This window comes from Mustela erminea, chromosome 19 (genome assembly GCF_009829155.1).
Source record: "Mustela erminea isolate mMusErm1 chromosome 19, mMusErm1.Pri, whole genome shotgun sequence".
Classification (NCBI taxonomy): Eukaryota; Metazoa; Chordata; class Mammalia; order Carnivora; family Mustelidae; genus Mustela; species Mustela erminea.
The window spans coordinates 7,148,912-7,163,068 of NC_045632.1; the positions used below are offsets into that span (position 1 = coordinate 7,148,912).

At 48.4% G+C, this 14,157-nt stretch overlaps 1 protein-coding gene across 3 annotated transcripts in view; it reads left to right on the forward strand.

The window, feature by feature from the left end:
- PPP2R1A (protein phosphatase 2 scaffold subunit Aalpha) overlaps nucleotides 1-14,157 on the forward strand; it is a 52,141-nt gene that overhangs the window by 30,940 nt on the left and 7,044 nt on the right. The window contains exons 10-15 of one of the 3 annotated variants that reach the window (XR_004281151.1): nucleotides 3,610-3,783; nucleotides 4,018-4,078; nucleotides 4,713-4,867; nucleotides 5,845-5,987; nucleotides 8,621-8,712; nucleotides 10,275-10,346. Coding sequence is in view for 2 of the 3 variants with exons in the window: in XM_032324128.1 (XP_032180019.1) it covers nucleotides 3,610-3,783; nucleotides 4,018-4,078; nucleotides 4,713-4,867; nucleotides 5,845-5,987; nucleotides 8,621-8,712; nucleotides 10,275-10,294 (645 nt within the window). In the remaining variant the exon portion in view is untranslated. Of the gene's footprint in view, nucleotides 1-3,609; nucleotides 3,784-4,017; nucleotides 4,079-4,712; nucleotides 4,868-5,844; nucleotides 5,988-8,620; nucleotides 8,713-8,866; nucleotides 8,999-10,274; nucleotides 12,287-14,157 lie in introns of those variants that run through there. The other 2 variants (XM_032324130.1, XM_032324128.1) reach the window with 2 other exon arrangements.

The window sequence follows — 14,157 nt, forward strand, 5'->3', positions numbered from 1 at the left end:
CGGACAGTCTAGGCCTGCTGAGTTAACCCTTCACTACACCCTTGCTCACTTGGTTTATTGGCTCATTTCAATGTTTTGTTGTTGTTTTAGGACCAGAATAGTTTCAACAAGGAAATAGTTTCCTGCCCTTTCTGAAGATAAGTGGTGGTTTGTGGGAAAACCCTCACTTGAGAAAGGCTTCTCCTCCTCTGGTCTCTGGCTGACCTTTCAGATGCCCCAGCAAGGGTTTCTCTTCGACTGTGGTCCAGAGTTCCTCCTCTGGGACTTCTGAGACGGGCTTTCTGATGCTCCGCACCAGGGTGTAACCTGGCAGCTGGGGGAGGTAAGCCGGTTGACACAGGAGGCTTGGTTTGGCTCCTGGGCGACTGCAGAGCCCATACTCAGTCAGGTGGTGCTTTGTTGGGTGCCCGTTTCTTCCTGTCTCCAGAGGGGAGACTCCCATGTGAGTACGTGTAGTAGTTTCCACCTTGAGGATTCTGTCTGGCTAACCTTCAGGGAAGGGAAAGAAGCTCCTTCACCGTCAGGACATTTCCACTCACAGCCCTGGACAGGTGCTGACTCTCTTAATTCTTCATCGTATTTGAAAACAGGCCAGACACAGCATGTGGGTCTTCACACAGTCCAAAAAACCCATTGCAGTGGTTTTATGTGCGTTTCATATGTTTTTTATTCAAATGAGACCTCAATCCAATTAATTTTCAGTTTATTCAAAAAAGAAATTTCCCTGTTTATATTGGGTGTTGCAGATGCCTTCATACCAAGTGAGCGATAAGGCAAGGCTCTCTCCTCACACTTGGCAGCCTGGACTCTGACCGCATCTTGGCCCGCTGGGTTGACTTGGATTGTCTTCCTTACATTCTTGTAGAGTTGATTCTGACACATGTTAGGGTGGCAGGTGGGGCTGTTCCCACTCCAAAAATCTTTCTTAGGAAAAGAAGGAATAGGTACAAACTCTTAACATTATGACAGTTCGGGCTTTTATAAACATTGGGCACAGTGTCCCTTTAAGAAAAGCAATGTTGAGGGGCACATTGGCCCACGCCGGACAATGGAGCCCCGTAGGGTCAGTTCCGCTTCCGGGCTCCTATGCACTAGTCCAAGGCAGCCTCTCTGGGGGTTTGTATGGTTTAAGGAATCACTTTTGGAAAGTGTTTAAAGGTTTTCGTTTTTTTCGGTCTGCATCTCGTCTCAGATTCAAAAAGGAATTTAGAGGCTAACACTCCAGGAGATGGTCTCCCCAGCCTGACTCCCATCTTGCTGGCAGTCAGTCACCAAGATGCCAGAGTACGGGGCCAGGCTGAGTGGGGACTGAGGACCCCACGCCCCATGCCTGCGGGGTCCCCCTGCCCCTCCTTGAAGGAGTTCATACCCTGCTCCAACACTGAGTGAGTGCCTACTGTATGCAGAGCTTCAGCTAGGCAAATGGGGTTGATGGTCTAACAGGGGACCCCTTGCAACAGGCCAAACGAGGTAGAAAGAACGAAGGGTTCTGGGGCCTGCCCCCCTTCTTGGGAGGAGTGCAGATGGACACTTTTTGTTCGTTTTTTTAAAAAAAAGAAAAAAAAAGTGGCTCGATTGGTTAAGCATCTGCCTCTTGATTTTGGCTTAGGTCAAAATGGCTTAGGTCATGATCTCAGGGTTGTGAGATCAAGCCCTGAGCCCCACATCAGGCTCCATGGAGAGTGTGGAGCCTGCTTAAGGTTCTCTCCCTCCTCCTGCCTCCTCCACCAACACCCCCCCTAACTCTGTCTCTTAGAGAAATGGTATTGGTTCTCAGAGTTCTTCTTCAGCCATTGGACTACAGCAGGCAGTTGTCTGTCTTCTGTTCCTAAATGAAAGCCTTACTGTGTTTGCTGAAGAAAAGAGGCTCTCGTCATTGGGACTCTGGGGATTTTGCTAGAGAGATGCCAGCCGAGCCCCTCTTGTCCTCTCAGCAGTTGCCTCTCTTCGCTGCTTTCTGCATCTGCGTTCCCACCTCTGTGCTCAGGTTCAGTGACATGCTAGAACAGCCCTCTCGGGAAAGCTGTTATACATGGGGTTGCTGTTGGTCACAGTGAAAGGACAGGTTAAAGTCAGTGAGGGAGAGTTACACAGGGGAGACTCGGGGTGAACTTCCAGGTGTCCTCTTCTGGGCAGTCCCATGGATGACATGTGACAACACCCACAGAGAATTGCCAGCTGTGCCTTGGTTTCCAGGGATTTTACTGGGGGTTGGTTACACACCCATGGATTGGAGCCATGTTAGTTAGCCAGGTAGACTGTCTGCCCGCCCTCCAGAGGTCAGGTTGATAGCTCGATTCTTACGGTTCTTACTAAGTCACGTCAGGTTGTTAGCGAAGTGTCTGGCACAGCCCAAGTCTCCCAGGTAACCACAAAGGTACTGTCATCAGACAGGATATACCAGGGGCTTAGAGATCTCCTGGAAGCTGGAAAAGCCCAACCCTTGTTTGGAATGTGTCTAATTTGAGCAACCTGGACCTGCTGAGTTAACCCTTTATTGCAAAGTACACTTGTTTACTTGGTTCAGCGATTGGTTTCTCACTTGGTTAAAGCTAGAGCTACCTGTGATGTCTGCCATCTACGAGTATGTCATTTAAGACAAGGATCTAGTAGGGCTTCTGTTATGATTAACAAGAACTCATTATGTTTATGTGCCTTTTCTTACAAGTTGTTCACATGCTTTATGGAAGTAGGGGTACATATGTGTGTACATGTGTATACGTGTATAGTAACATACATGTATGTGTATATATGACAGTAAGTCAGTGCTCATGATACTGGTAGTCAACTGGCGACTCAGAAGTACTTCCTTATTCCTTTGTGCATTCTTTCAGCAGAAATGTGTTGACAGGGCACCTGGGTGGCTCAGGCAGGCGTTAAGCATCTGCCTTTGGCTCAGATCATGATCCCAGGGTCCTGGGATCAAGCCCTGCATCGGGCTCCCTGCTCAGCGGGAGGCCTGCTTCTCCCTCTCCCACTCCCTCTGCTTGTGTTCCCTCCCTTGCTGTGTCTCTTTCTGCCAAATAAATAAAATATTTTTAAAAAGGAGAAGAAGAAGAAATGTGCTGAGCACCTGCTGTGGGCCAGATACTGTCCCATGGGGACATGAGGATGTGACATGTGCTCCTTAAAGAGCTCAGAGACTAGCAGGGAGAAGCGAAGTCACAGACATGATGCTAACGGGCTCCCACACATCAGGCCTCTTGGGGATCAGACACCAGCAGGCACTTTAATGACCTCAGCCACCCTCGAGGCTGGATGGGTGCTTCCCTGTCACAGATGAATGGCCAGGGGTGTGCTGTCCCTTGCGGACGGGCTCCCAGCTGGCACGCAGCAGAGCGGGAATGTTACCACGTCTCTTTTTTCCAGAGCGCCGTGTTTCTGCAGTGATTCCCACAGGTCCTTCGGAACGACTGAACATGTCTGTGCTCTCTGGGGAGATGCGAAGAGCTGCCTCCCGTAATAACCTATGTTGCTTGCTCCGGTGGAGCTGGCCAGGGCAGTAGCAGGCCCTCCGGAAGTGCAGCTCCTGCAGAGTTGATGCGGCGCGACTGTCTCAGCCCTGTTTTGGGGCAGGTGCATCTTCTTAGACCCCTGTCTTCTCCTCAGTGCCCGGAGGTGCGGCTGAATATCATCTCCAACCTGGACTGCGTGAATGAGGTGATCGGCATCCGACAGCTGTCCCAGTCCCTGCTGCCGGCCATTGTGGAGCTGGCTGAAGATGCCAAGTGGCGAGTGCGGCTGGCCATCATTGAGTACATGCCCCTGCTGGCCGGACAGCTGGTGAGTGTGGTGGCCGGGGGTCAGGGCTCTGACAGTGTCACTGGGGCCTGTCAGGCTGTCTGGGGAATAGGAGGAAGGGGCATGAGCCTGTAAAGGTGAGTAGACTTTAGCTAGAAAAGAGAAAAAGAGAAAAGAGAAGGGAGAGGAGTCCCCCAGGTGAAGCTGAGAAATACCGGTGTGTTTGGGTGGGTGTTTCCCTGGAGTATTGCTGGTTAACCTTATTTTCTCCTGCAGGGGGTGGAGTTCTTTGATGAGAAGCTCAACTCCTTGTGCATGGCCTGGCTTGTGGATCATGGTGAGTCTCCAGCGGGATGGGGGAGGATGTTGGTGCTCTAGGAAGGATAGATGGACATTGGCGGGGGTCGGGAGGGGTGTGGAGTCACTCTCCCAGGCCAGATGCTGCTTATGTGGATCAACTCCTCTGCTTTTTAGAATCCTGGAGAGGTATAGGATGGGAGGGGGCCAGAGCAGATCACCTAGGGGTGGCCTGGTACAGTGGAGAGAGGGTGAGGGCCACCGGGCAGAAGACCTGGGCTGGAATCCTGCCCCCTGGCTGTGGAAGCTCAGGCACATTCCTTTCTCCTTTCTGAGATAGGGGGCTTCTCAGTCTTTTAGGGCCATTGTGAGAACTACTCACTGCTTTCACCGACAGGTGAAAATTAAAGTTAACATTTGTCTGTATCGTACCCTTCCAAGTATTAATTACTGAATGATTTGCTTGGGCAAATCGCTTCTGGGAGCTGCAGTGTGCCCATCTATAAAAGAAGACCAATCGAAAAACCTGTGTCTTGGAGCCCTTGGTAAGGTAGCCTACCTGTAGCACTTAGTGAACCCTTTGGTTCACCTGCAGCCTAGTGCCTGGGTCCTCGAGTGACTGCTAGTCCCTGCCTGCTCAGCCCTCCACCTCCTGAATCCCTCCCCTTTTGCAGTCTATGCCATCCGTGAGGCGGCCACCAGCAACCTGAAGAAGCTGGTCGAGAAATTTGGGAAGGAGTGGGCCCATGCCACTATAATCCCCAAAGTCTTAGCCATGTCTGGGGACCCCAACTACCTGCACCGCATGACAACACTCTTCTGCATCAATGTGAGCACCCCCACCTGCCCGCTGGCCTGAGCAGGGAACTGGGAGTACCTGGGAGAGGAGGGATGGGAGGGGGTCCCGAGGAAGAGGTCTGGCTTGGGAGTGGGGACATGGTGAGGTTTGAGCAGAGGAGAGAGGAGTCCCTGGGGAACTCCAGGCCACAGGGTAGGGACCTGCATGGTGGGTGGGAACCCCAGGACTAGGGAGACTTGACCTGCTGGGCAGTGACTGCCAGACCTTTCCAAGCATCCCTTTCCTCCAGAAAGTGTATGTGTGTATTTGTTTGTGGTAGTTGGTTTTGTGTGCAGGCTCTAGAGTCAGACTTTCTCTTTAATTCTAGCTCTAACGTGTATTAGTCAGGGACCTTAGGACATTTCCTAACTGTTCAGTGCTTTAGTTGTCTTAACCAGTAGAGCACTCATGCTGGTAACCACAGTACCTTACTCAGGAGGTTGCGAAGAGTAATCTGGCCATCCAGGCAGAGGGCTTAGAGCAGTTATCTTATACGGAGCAAGGACTCCTTTCTGTTCATTTAAGTAAACCATACATGGAACTAGGAAGTAAAAGATAGAATTTAAAAACATATAAATAGAACTGAGTGTTCTGATGATGTCTTCCCACACTGCCCCCTGGAGACCATCACACTAAGAAAGGCATCCCAAGGGTTGGGATTCAAGCGCATCCCCAGAAGTTAAAGAGAATTCTGAGGGTGGGGAAATGGGACCAGGACAGTCTGGGCTGGGGGTTTCTAGGACAGGGAGATAGTGGTATTAGGGCATTAGGAGGGCGTTGGAGATGGTCGTTCAGGAGAATAAGCTGGCCCTGGGGTGGTTACGTCACCCTGGGCTTAGACTTCTACATATTGCTCAGTGTCACCTTCAGGCCTAGTCATCTCTGAGGTGGCCTGGTCAGAGGAAGGGGGAAGTGAGAGTTAGCCGTGAACTTTGTATAATCACCCCTCTGTCACACACCACCCCCAGGTGCTGTCTGAGGTCTGTGGGCAGGACATCACCACCAAGCACATGCTGCCTACAGTCCTGCGTATGGCTGGGGACCCTGTCGCCAATGTCCGCTTCAACGTGGCCAAGTCCCTACAGAAGATAGGGCCTATCTTGGACAACAGGTGAGGCTTGGATCCTTCCTCACACACTGGTGGGGCTGATTCTAGGCATCTTAATCTTTGACCTTTGAAGTTGGGAGTCTAGGGTTTGAGAACGAGTGTGGGTCTTCGCTTGCTGTGTGAGCTTGGCCTATCTCTTCACCTTCCCAAAGTCTTAGTTTCCTCAGATGTGGAATGAGAATTCTCAAGGCCTGTCTCATAGTAGGAGGGGAGAGTGGGGGCAGTTCTGTGTACTGGTAGCAACACGTTAAAAAATGAAATTAGCAGGAGCGCCTGGATGGCTCAGTTGTCTGCCTTCAGCTCAGGTCATGATCCCAGGGTCCTGGGAACAAGCCCCACATCGGGCTCTCTGCTCAGTGGGGAGCCTGCTTCTCCCTCTGACACTCGCCCTGCTTGTGTTCCCTCTCTCACTGTCTCTCTCCATGTCAAATAAATAAAATCTTTCAAAAAAAGAAAGAAAATAAAATTAAGAAATAGAAATTAATTATTTTTGTATATGTGTGTATATAATTTATTACTGCACCAAAATCATCAAATACTGAGGAATAAATTTAATGAAAGATGTATACCATCTTTAGTGAAAACTATGAAACATTGCTTTGAGAAATTAAAGATCTACTTAACATTTATGGATGGGATGTTCCCCAAATTTAAGTATGGATTCAGTCTAATCTCAGTCTTAGCAGATTCCTTATTGAAAAATTGACCGCTTAACTCCAAAATGAAGATGGAAATGAAAAGATCTGGAGTAGGAAATGTGGTCCTAAGAAAGAAAAAAGTTGGACGACTTTTACCAGATACCAAGACTTAATGACACCACAGTAATTAAAAAGTAAGGTGTTGGCACAGTAATATAGCCCAATAAAACAGAGTCAAGGACACAGAAACAGACCCGTGTGTACATAACAGTAGGGGCAGTAGGTGCTCCTGCAGCTCTGGGGGGAAATGCCGGTATTTTCATAGACAGCTGGGTCAGTTAGGTGTGCTGGTGGGGTGTGATTGGGAACCACTCACTTCTCTGTCCAAGTGAATTAGAGATAACAGCCAGAATCAGAAAAATAAAAAAAGATTCTGGAAGAAAACAGGACAAACTCTTAAGACTTGCAAAGATTTGTTTAATTGCTCAGATCTGTTTCCCAGGGGAAAGGCTGATGAGTTCACCTTGAGTGAACATTATGAGAGTAAAATGGTGAGACACTGGTGGGGAGGACGTATTTGTAATCTGTATTTCTGACCAAGGACTGACTCATCCAGAGTACTTTCCCACCGATCAGTAAGACAAATGCCCAAAAAAAGAGATGGGCAGAATCCAGCTGTAACAGGCACTTGCAAAAGAAGATCTCCTGTAGCCAATATGCATGTGGCACAATGCTCGGCGTCATCAGCCATTGGGACATTGTAAATGAAAAGATACCCCATTGGGTACCCGGGTGGCTCAGTTGGTTAAGCGTCTGCCTTGTGCTCAGGTCGTGATCCTGGGGTCTTGGGATTGAGAGCCTCAGCAGGGAAACTGCTTCTCTCTCCCTGCCACCCCCCCCCCACTTGCACTCTCCCTTGCTCTCTCTGTCTCAAATAAATGTTTAAAAGAGAAAAGGATACCCCAGAATGGCTAACCTTAAAAAACTCAGGGTCATTTGGTGCTGGTAGAATGTCTGGAGTTCTCATACACAGGTGGGGCTCCAGGTGGGAAATGGGTGCCGTCACTCTGAAAACTGGTAGAATCTAGAGAAGCCAAGGGTATGTGTGCTGTGAGCCGGCACAGCATGTCCATTCCTGGGCGTATATCCAGGGGAAGTGAGTGCTTATTTCTAGCAAAATTATTTCCAGTACGGTTATGGTAGCTTTCTTCATACTAGCCGTGAACTAGAGACAGCCCAAGTGCCTGTCCACGGTGCAGTGGACACACGGGTTTGTTCCTGCAGTGGAAGACTGTTCAGTGATGAAGACTTGCTCTGCTTCACAACACAGATGATTCTCACCAAACTCGTGTCCGGTGCGAAGCCAGACCCAGGAAAGCAGGGTCCGTGATTCCATTTATATCAGGCTCAGAAACAGGCATAACAGATCTAAATGGTAAAAGTTAAGAATGGTAGTTTTGTGGGGTGGAGGAACAGATTGTTAACTGGAAGGGGACATGTCTTCATTTCCCCCAACAGCCGACTTTCAGTATGGGTAGATTTCCTAGGGCTTCTTACTTGAGAGCAGATAACCCCCTTGGCTCCCTTCAGGCCAGGCACTTCTCCTTTGGCCCTTGAGACTTCTCTGTCACTTAGGGTCAGTTTGGTCTGTGTCTTTCTCCTAGCCCAAGCTCTCCATGAGCAAGAATCAGGTGTTGGGTTTGCCACTCTACTCATACCCAATGCAGAGTAGGCCTCAGGAAATACGATAAGTAAAGACATCTGTTTGCTGAGCCTCAGAGACTTTTGGATTCTGTTATGCTGTACCCCATTCTCCCATACTGGCTGACCTCCCTTTGTCTATTCTATTCTGTTTCCAGCCTGCAAATTAACTTCATCTCTGGGCTCACACGCCATCTGTGTATGTGGACCCCTTCTTGCCCAGGAGCCCCCTGCCTGCCTTGCATGCACCTCCCAGCTTGGCTCATCCCTTTCTTTGCCTTCCCTTTCTCCTTCCAGCACACTGCAGAGCGAAGTCAAGCCCATCCTAGAGAAGCTGACCCAGGACCAGGACGTGGATGTCAAATACTTTGCCCAGGAAGCTCTGACTGGTAAGGCATGAACTCGGAGACCCCACTGGGAGGGTGGTCTGCAAGGATCGGCCTAGGCCTGAGAACAGCAGCTCCTGGGAGGGGGATATGCAGGAGCACTTGTGGGCAGAGGGCTAGCTGTGGTTCTGACTCCCGCCTGTTCCTGTTCCCCCAGTTCTGTCTCTCGCCTGATGCTGGAAGAGGAGCCAACGCCGGCCTCTGGTGTCCACCCACCCTCCTCCCCCACCCAGATCCCTTCCTCAGGGAGACAGTGGGGGGACTTTGGCTGTCACTCCCTGTGCATGGTCTAACCCCAGGCCCCTTCCCTCAGCACGGTTCCTCCTCTCCCCAGCCTGGGAATCCGACTTCTCACCTGGGAATCCATCTCCCAAGAGGCTCGGGGGAGCACAAGGTGGAACAGGGCAGTGACCCTGGGAGGAAGGGGCCACTTTTGTCTGCAGGGGAGAGATGTGAGAATCCCAGGTCACTGGTTCCTGCTGCTGTAATGGGGACCCCCTCCCCCATCTACTTCACCTCCTTTCTCCCTTCCTCCCTCCTCTTCCCCTCTCCCTCAGTGGTTTTTTTTTGTGTGTGTGTCAACTGTGCCGTTTTTATTTTATTCCTGTTTTCCCTTTTCACAGAGAAATAAAGGTCTAGAAATAGCTGGTCCTCTGGTTTTAGTCAATAGCGTGGAGGAGGGGTGCCATACCAGGAGTGTAGCTGGCCTCCAGGATAGCGGGTCCATGCAGTTCTGGCCAGGAGAGCCCTTTGGTGCAGCTTAGTTTCACAGACATCAGTCGAGTATGTGGTGGTTCAGGGCAGGTGCCTTGGAGCGAGACTGCCAGGATCCAGATCCTCGTTCTCTTAGTTAAAGGCTGTGTGACCTTGAGTAGGTTACCCGGTTTCTCTGACTCTGTTTTGTACTTCGTCAAGTGGAGAGAATGGTAGAATCTAAATCGCAACGTGAAGACTAAATGTTAAAACATGCAAAGTGCCTAACTGTGCTGCATGGCATGCGAAAAGCAGTCGGGGTCAGCTGTAACTTGAACTCCCTGTAGGTCAGGCTATGTCCCTGAGGAAGTCACAGGAAAATCAGGGAATGGAAGGGGGAATGGAAGGGGGCCTGGCAAGATGGAACCCATTGTCCCTCAACATGTGTTCTCCCATTTTTTCACTAATTAATAGAGACACTGCAGTGTGTAGCTAGGCACATGTCAGCCTGGCTTCAAGGCATTTTCCCAGGTCTCTTAACATTTGGTGTGGTGCTGTGACTAAATTCTGGCCAATAATATATGAACAGAAGTGGTGTGTGCTGCTTCTAGGAAGTGTTCCTAAGGGAGGAGATAAACGCCCCCTGTTTTTCCTCCTTCCTGCACTCTGCACAGTAGGTAGACCAGATGGCTGGAGTGGGAGCAGCCATTTTGGGCCAAGAAGTAATATTAGGAGCATAGGCCCAGCAAGGTGGCAGAACAAGATAAGAGGAGCCTGGGTCCCTGATGCTGTGAAAACCCACACCAGTGTTGGTTACCTGGGAGAGTTAAACTGTTTGAGTGACTGTTCATTTGGGGTTTCATCACTTGCAGGTCACCCGAATTCTAACTGATGCAGGGGCCAAAGAGCCCCGGAGAGAGGAGCAGGAGACTTAGTGGATGGTGGTACGTGTAAGGTTTCACAAAGGACGTGATACTGAGTACAGTTTTGCTCAGCAGGGTGGAGGGGAAATTGGTACTGGGCGGCAAGGTGATTTAACCAGCTCAGCCATCATGTTACTGAGCTCCTATTGATTGTTATGCCCAACTGAGTCCTGGGGGATGAGGGTGAAGGAGATCCTATTCCTCCCAGTATTGGCTTATGTTCATTTCATAAGAGAAGGACCTGTGGTTTAAGTTCTGTCCCCCACCCTGCACACAACACAAATGGACCGTACTTTCCTAGGATACAGATATTTGAAGGACTCACTGAGTGAAGAATTGATGAGGTTGGGGGGTGGGGCAGTATGGTCACTTTCAGCTTGATGAGTGTTGAAGTTCATTTGACAGTCTACCACTAATTGGCTGAAAGAACATTGAGTTAATGACCCATTGTGTTTCACTTACATTTTACTGTATAACAACTCACCCCCCAAAATTAGTGATTATAACAATGAAAATATTATTCCTCGTAATTCTGCAGTCTGGGCTCAGCTCAGTTGGAAGATTCCTCTGCTTCATACGGTATCTACTGGTGCTGGAACATTCAAGATGACTTCTTTACCCCCATGTCTGGGGTTACCACCTCAGCTGAGGCCTGGTACAGCATCTCTCACTGTGGCCTCTCCAGTGTGGCTGGATCTCTTTATCTGATAGCTTATGGTTCCAAAGCAGTTTCGAGCAGCACAAGGCCCAGTTTATGAGAGCTTGCATCACAAGCTGAAACAAGTCACGTGGCTCACTGGGGAATGCCAGTGTGACGGTCAGCCACACATGGTCCAGAGAGAAACTTTGGGTTCCATCTTAGCTCTGCAACAGACAGGTGGAGCATCAACAGGTTACGGAATTGAGGCTGATTACAGTGTATAGAGCATTTGGAGCAAGCTGAAGATACAAACTTTATCCTAAAGCCAGAGCAGCCACAGGGGTTTTTGGTAAAGGACTGACAGTATCAGAATTGAAGGGGGAGACATGAGGCCAGGAGACCTGGGAGGATACAGTCTAAGCAAAAGAGGAATTTTGAGCTGGAGGCAGGTACCGTGGAGTTGGGGAGGTTGTAGGTAAAAAGGGGAAACAAAGCTTCCCAAGAAGACAGATTGGGACTGGGTGACACCTGGATAGGGGAGTAAAGGGAAGGATGCAGTCATCTTGGCAGCCAGGATTCAAGTCTTCTGAGACTCATCACCTGCTTCTCCCTGGGAAAGGAGGGTTCCTGTAAACCCGCATGTGCTTCAACATCTCCAGCCTTTCACATGTAACATGAACATCTACCTGGAAAGCTTTCTCTCCTCACTTCTTGGGAAACCAAAGTAATTCAGTATGGAGAGTGAGGAAAGAGGCAGAGTGGCATAGGTAAGCATGGAAAAGTATGTAGGGGCCAGATCTTGAAGAGCCTCCAAATACCTCGAAAGGATTGAATGTGACCCTGAGGGACAGGATCAAGTAAGACTTGGTGGTGGGGAATAGGGATGGAGATTCTTCCAGGGTCAGACAAGGTCAGGGAGGAGCTGGGATGGGGAGGAGGCTGGGATGATGGTCTTAGGGGGCAAGGGCAGCACCTCAGCTGGGTCTGGGGCTGAGGAGAATAGGCAGAGAGATTGAGGAGGTGGACTTGAGGCCACTTCTGTTTTTCAAACCCATGGGAAGTTAAAAAAGAAGCAGCTGGAAGGAAGGCCCTGTTGCTCTCCTATTCTCAGATTGATCAAAACATGAAGTCTTAACACGTGCCTTGTTATCAGCCCTCCTACCTCGAGGAAATCCCCACTGTAGCCACTCCCTTTAGTTCTTCCCTGTCCAAACTTTTTCAGATGAGAACACAGACCCACAGTGTTTTGGGTGTCTGATGCATGCTCTTATGGGCTTACCAGATCAGAACTCAACAGTCTGAGTCTTCTCTTCCAGAAGAAAAAAAAGAATGACTTAGTTTCCTCTTAAGGAAATAATGCTTAAGATCCTTTTAGGGCCCAACCAAGGACAGGAAGCTGGCCCTACAAGCTGGAAGAGAAGAAGCAGGGCATGGCTGGCCCTACAGAAAATAGGAGTCCTAATCTCTTAACTATGATGCAAAATGTAGAAATACATGGTAGGCTTTGTAATGAGTCACTGGGGGCAAAACCTGATCTGACCTGTACTATTATAGTAGCAAAACCCAACTTAAGACTTCAGAGTTTTTAATCTTTCTTGCATGGAATACATATAACTGTCAGAAATAAGTGTGTCTTAGGAATATATGGAATGTATTCAATTAGTAATCAAAACACTGCCCACAAAAATCTGGGCCCAGATGGCTTCAGTAAATTTTCTACCAAAACATCAAAAGAATAACCAGTCTTTCATAAGCTCTTCCCAAAAGTAGAAGAGAACACTTCCCAACTCGTTCTAAGGCTAGCATTAGTGTAATACACCTAGTCAGTAAAAGACAACATGACAACATCTCCATTGATGCTAAAAAGTCGCATTTACCAAAACCCACACTTGCACTATAAAAACACTCAGTAAACTGGAAATAGGAATTTCCTGGGGCGCCTGGGTGGCTCAGTGGGTTAAGCTGCTACCTTCGGCTCAGGTCATGATCTCAGGGTCCTGGGATCAAGTCCCGAATCGGGCTCTCTGCTCAGCGGGGGGCCTGCTGCCCTTACTCTCTCTCTGTGATCTCTTCCCTTCCTCTCTCCTACTGTGATCTCTCTCTGTCAAATAAATAAATAAAATCTTTTAAAAAAAAAAAAAGGAATTTCCTTATTTCCTTAATCTGATAAAAGGTTATCTACAGAAACCCACAGATACTATAATAATGGTGAAAGATTGGGTACTTACCACATAAGATAAATAAGACAAAAATACACACTCCTGCCACTTTTCAACATTGTAGCAGTAGTTCAGGGTAATTAGGCAAGAAAAATAAAAAAAGAAAAGGCATGCAGATTGGAAAGAAAGAAGTAGAACTATATTTACAGATGACATGATCATATATATAGGGAATCCTAAGGAATCCACACACAAAAAAATAATAATAAATTCAGTAAGATTGCAGGACACAAATATAAAAAAGTAATTATGTCCATACATTGGCAGATAACAAGTGTTGGTAAGGATGTGGAGATACTGAAATCCTCATATATTTGCAGTGGAAATGGAAAGTGGTGTGTTCACTTTGGAAAACAATGTGGCGGTTACCATTTACCTACCCGTTGTACTCCTCTAAGTATATACCCAAGAGAATTGAAAACCTATGTCCCTATAAGAAATAGACACAAATACTGGTAACAACCTTCTTCACAATAGCAAAAATGTGGAAACCACCCAAGTATCCACCTGATGAAATGTGGTGTATCCATGTAATGGATATTAGCCATAAAAATGAATGAAGGGTTGGGGCACCTTGATGGCTCAGTTGATTAAGCATCTGACTCTTGATTTTGACTCAGATCATGATCTTGGAGTCATGAGATCGAACCCTGATCCCTGCTCAGAGTCTGCTTGAGATTCTTTCCCTCTGCTCCTCCTATTCGGGCACTCTCTCACAAAATAAATACATAAATCTTTTTAAAAAATGAAGTATTGGGGCTCCTGGGTGGCTCAGTGGTTTAAAGCCTCTGCCTTCGGCTCAGGTCATGGTCCCAGGGTCCTGGGATTGAGCCCCGCATCGGGCTCTGCTCAGCAGGGAGCCTTGCTTCCCTCTCTCTCTCTCTGCCTGTCTCTCCATCTACTTGTGATTTCTCTCTGTAAAATAAATAAATAAAATCTTTAAAAAAAAAAAAAAGATCATTTGATCAGGGGT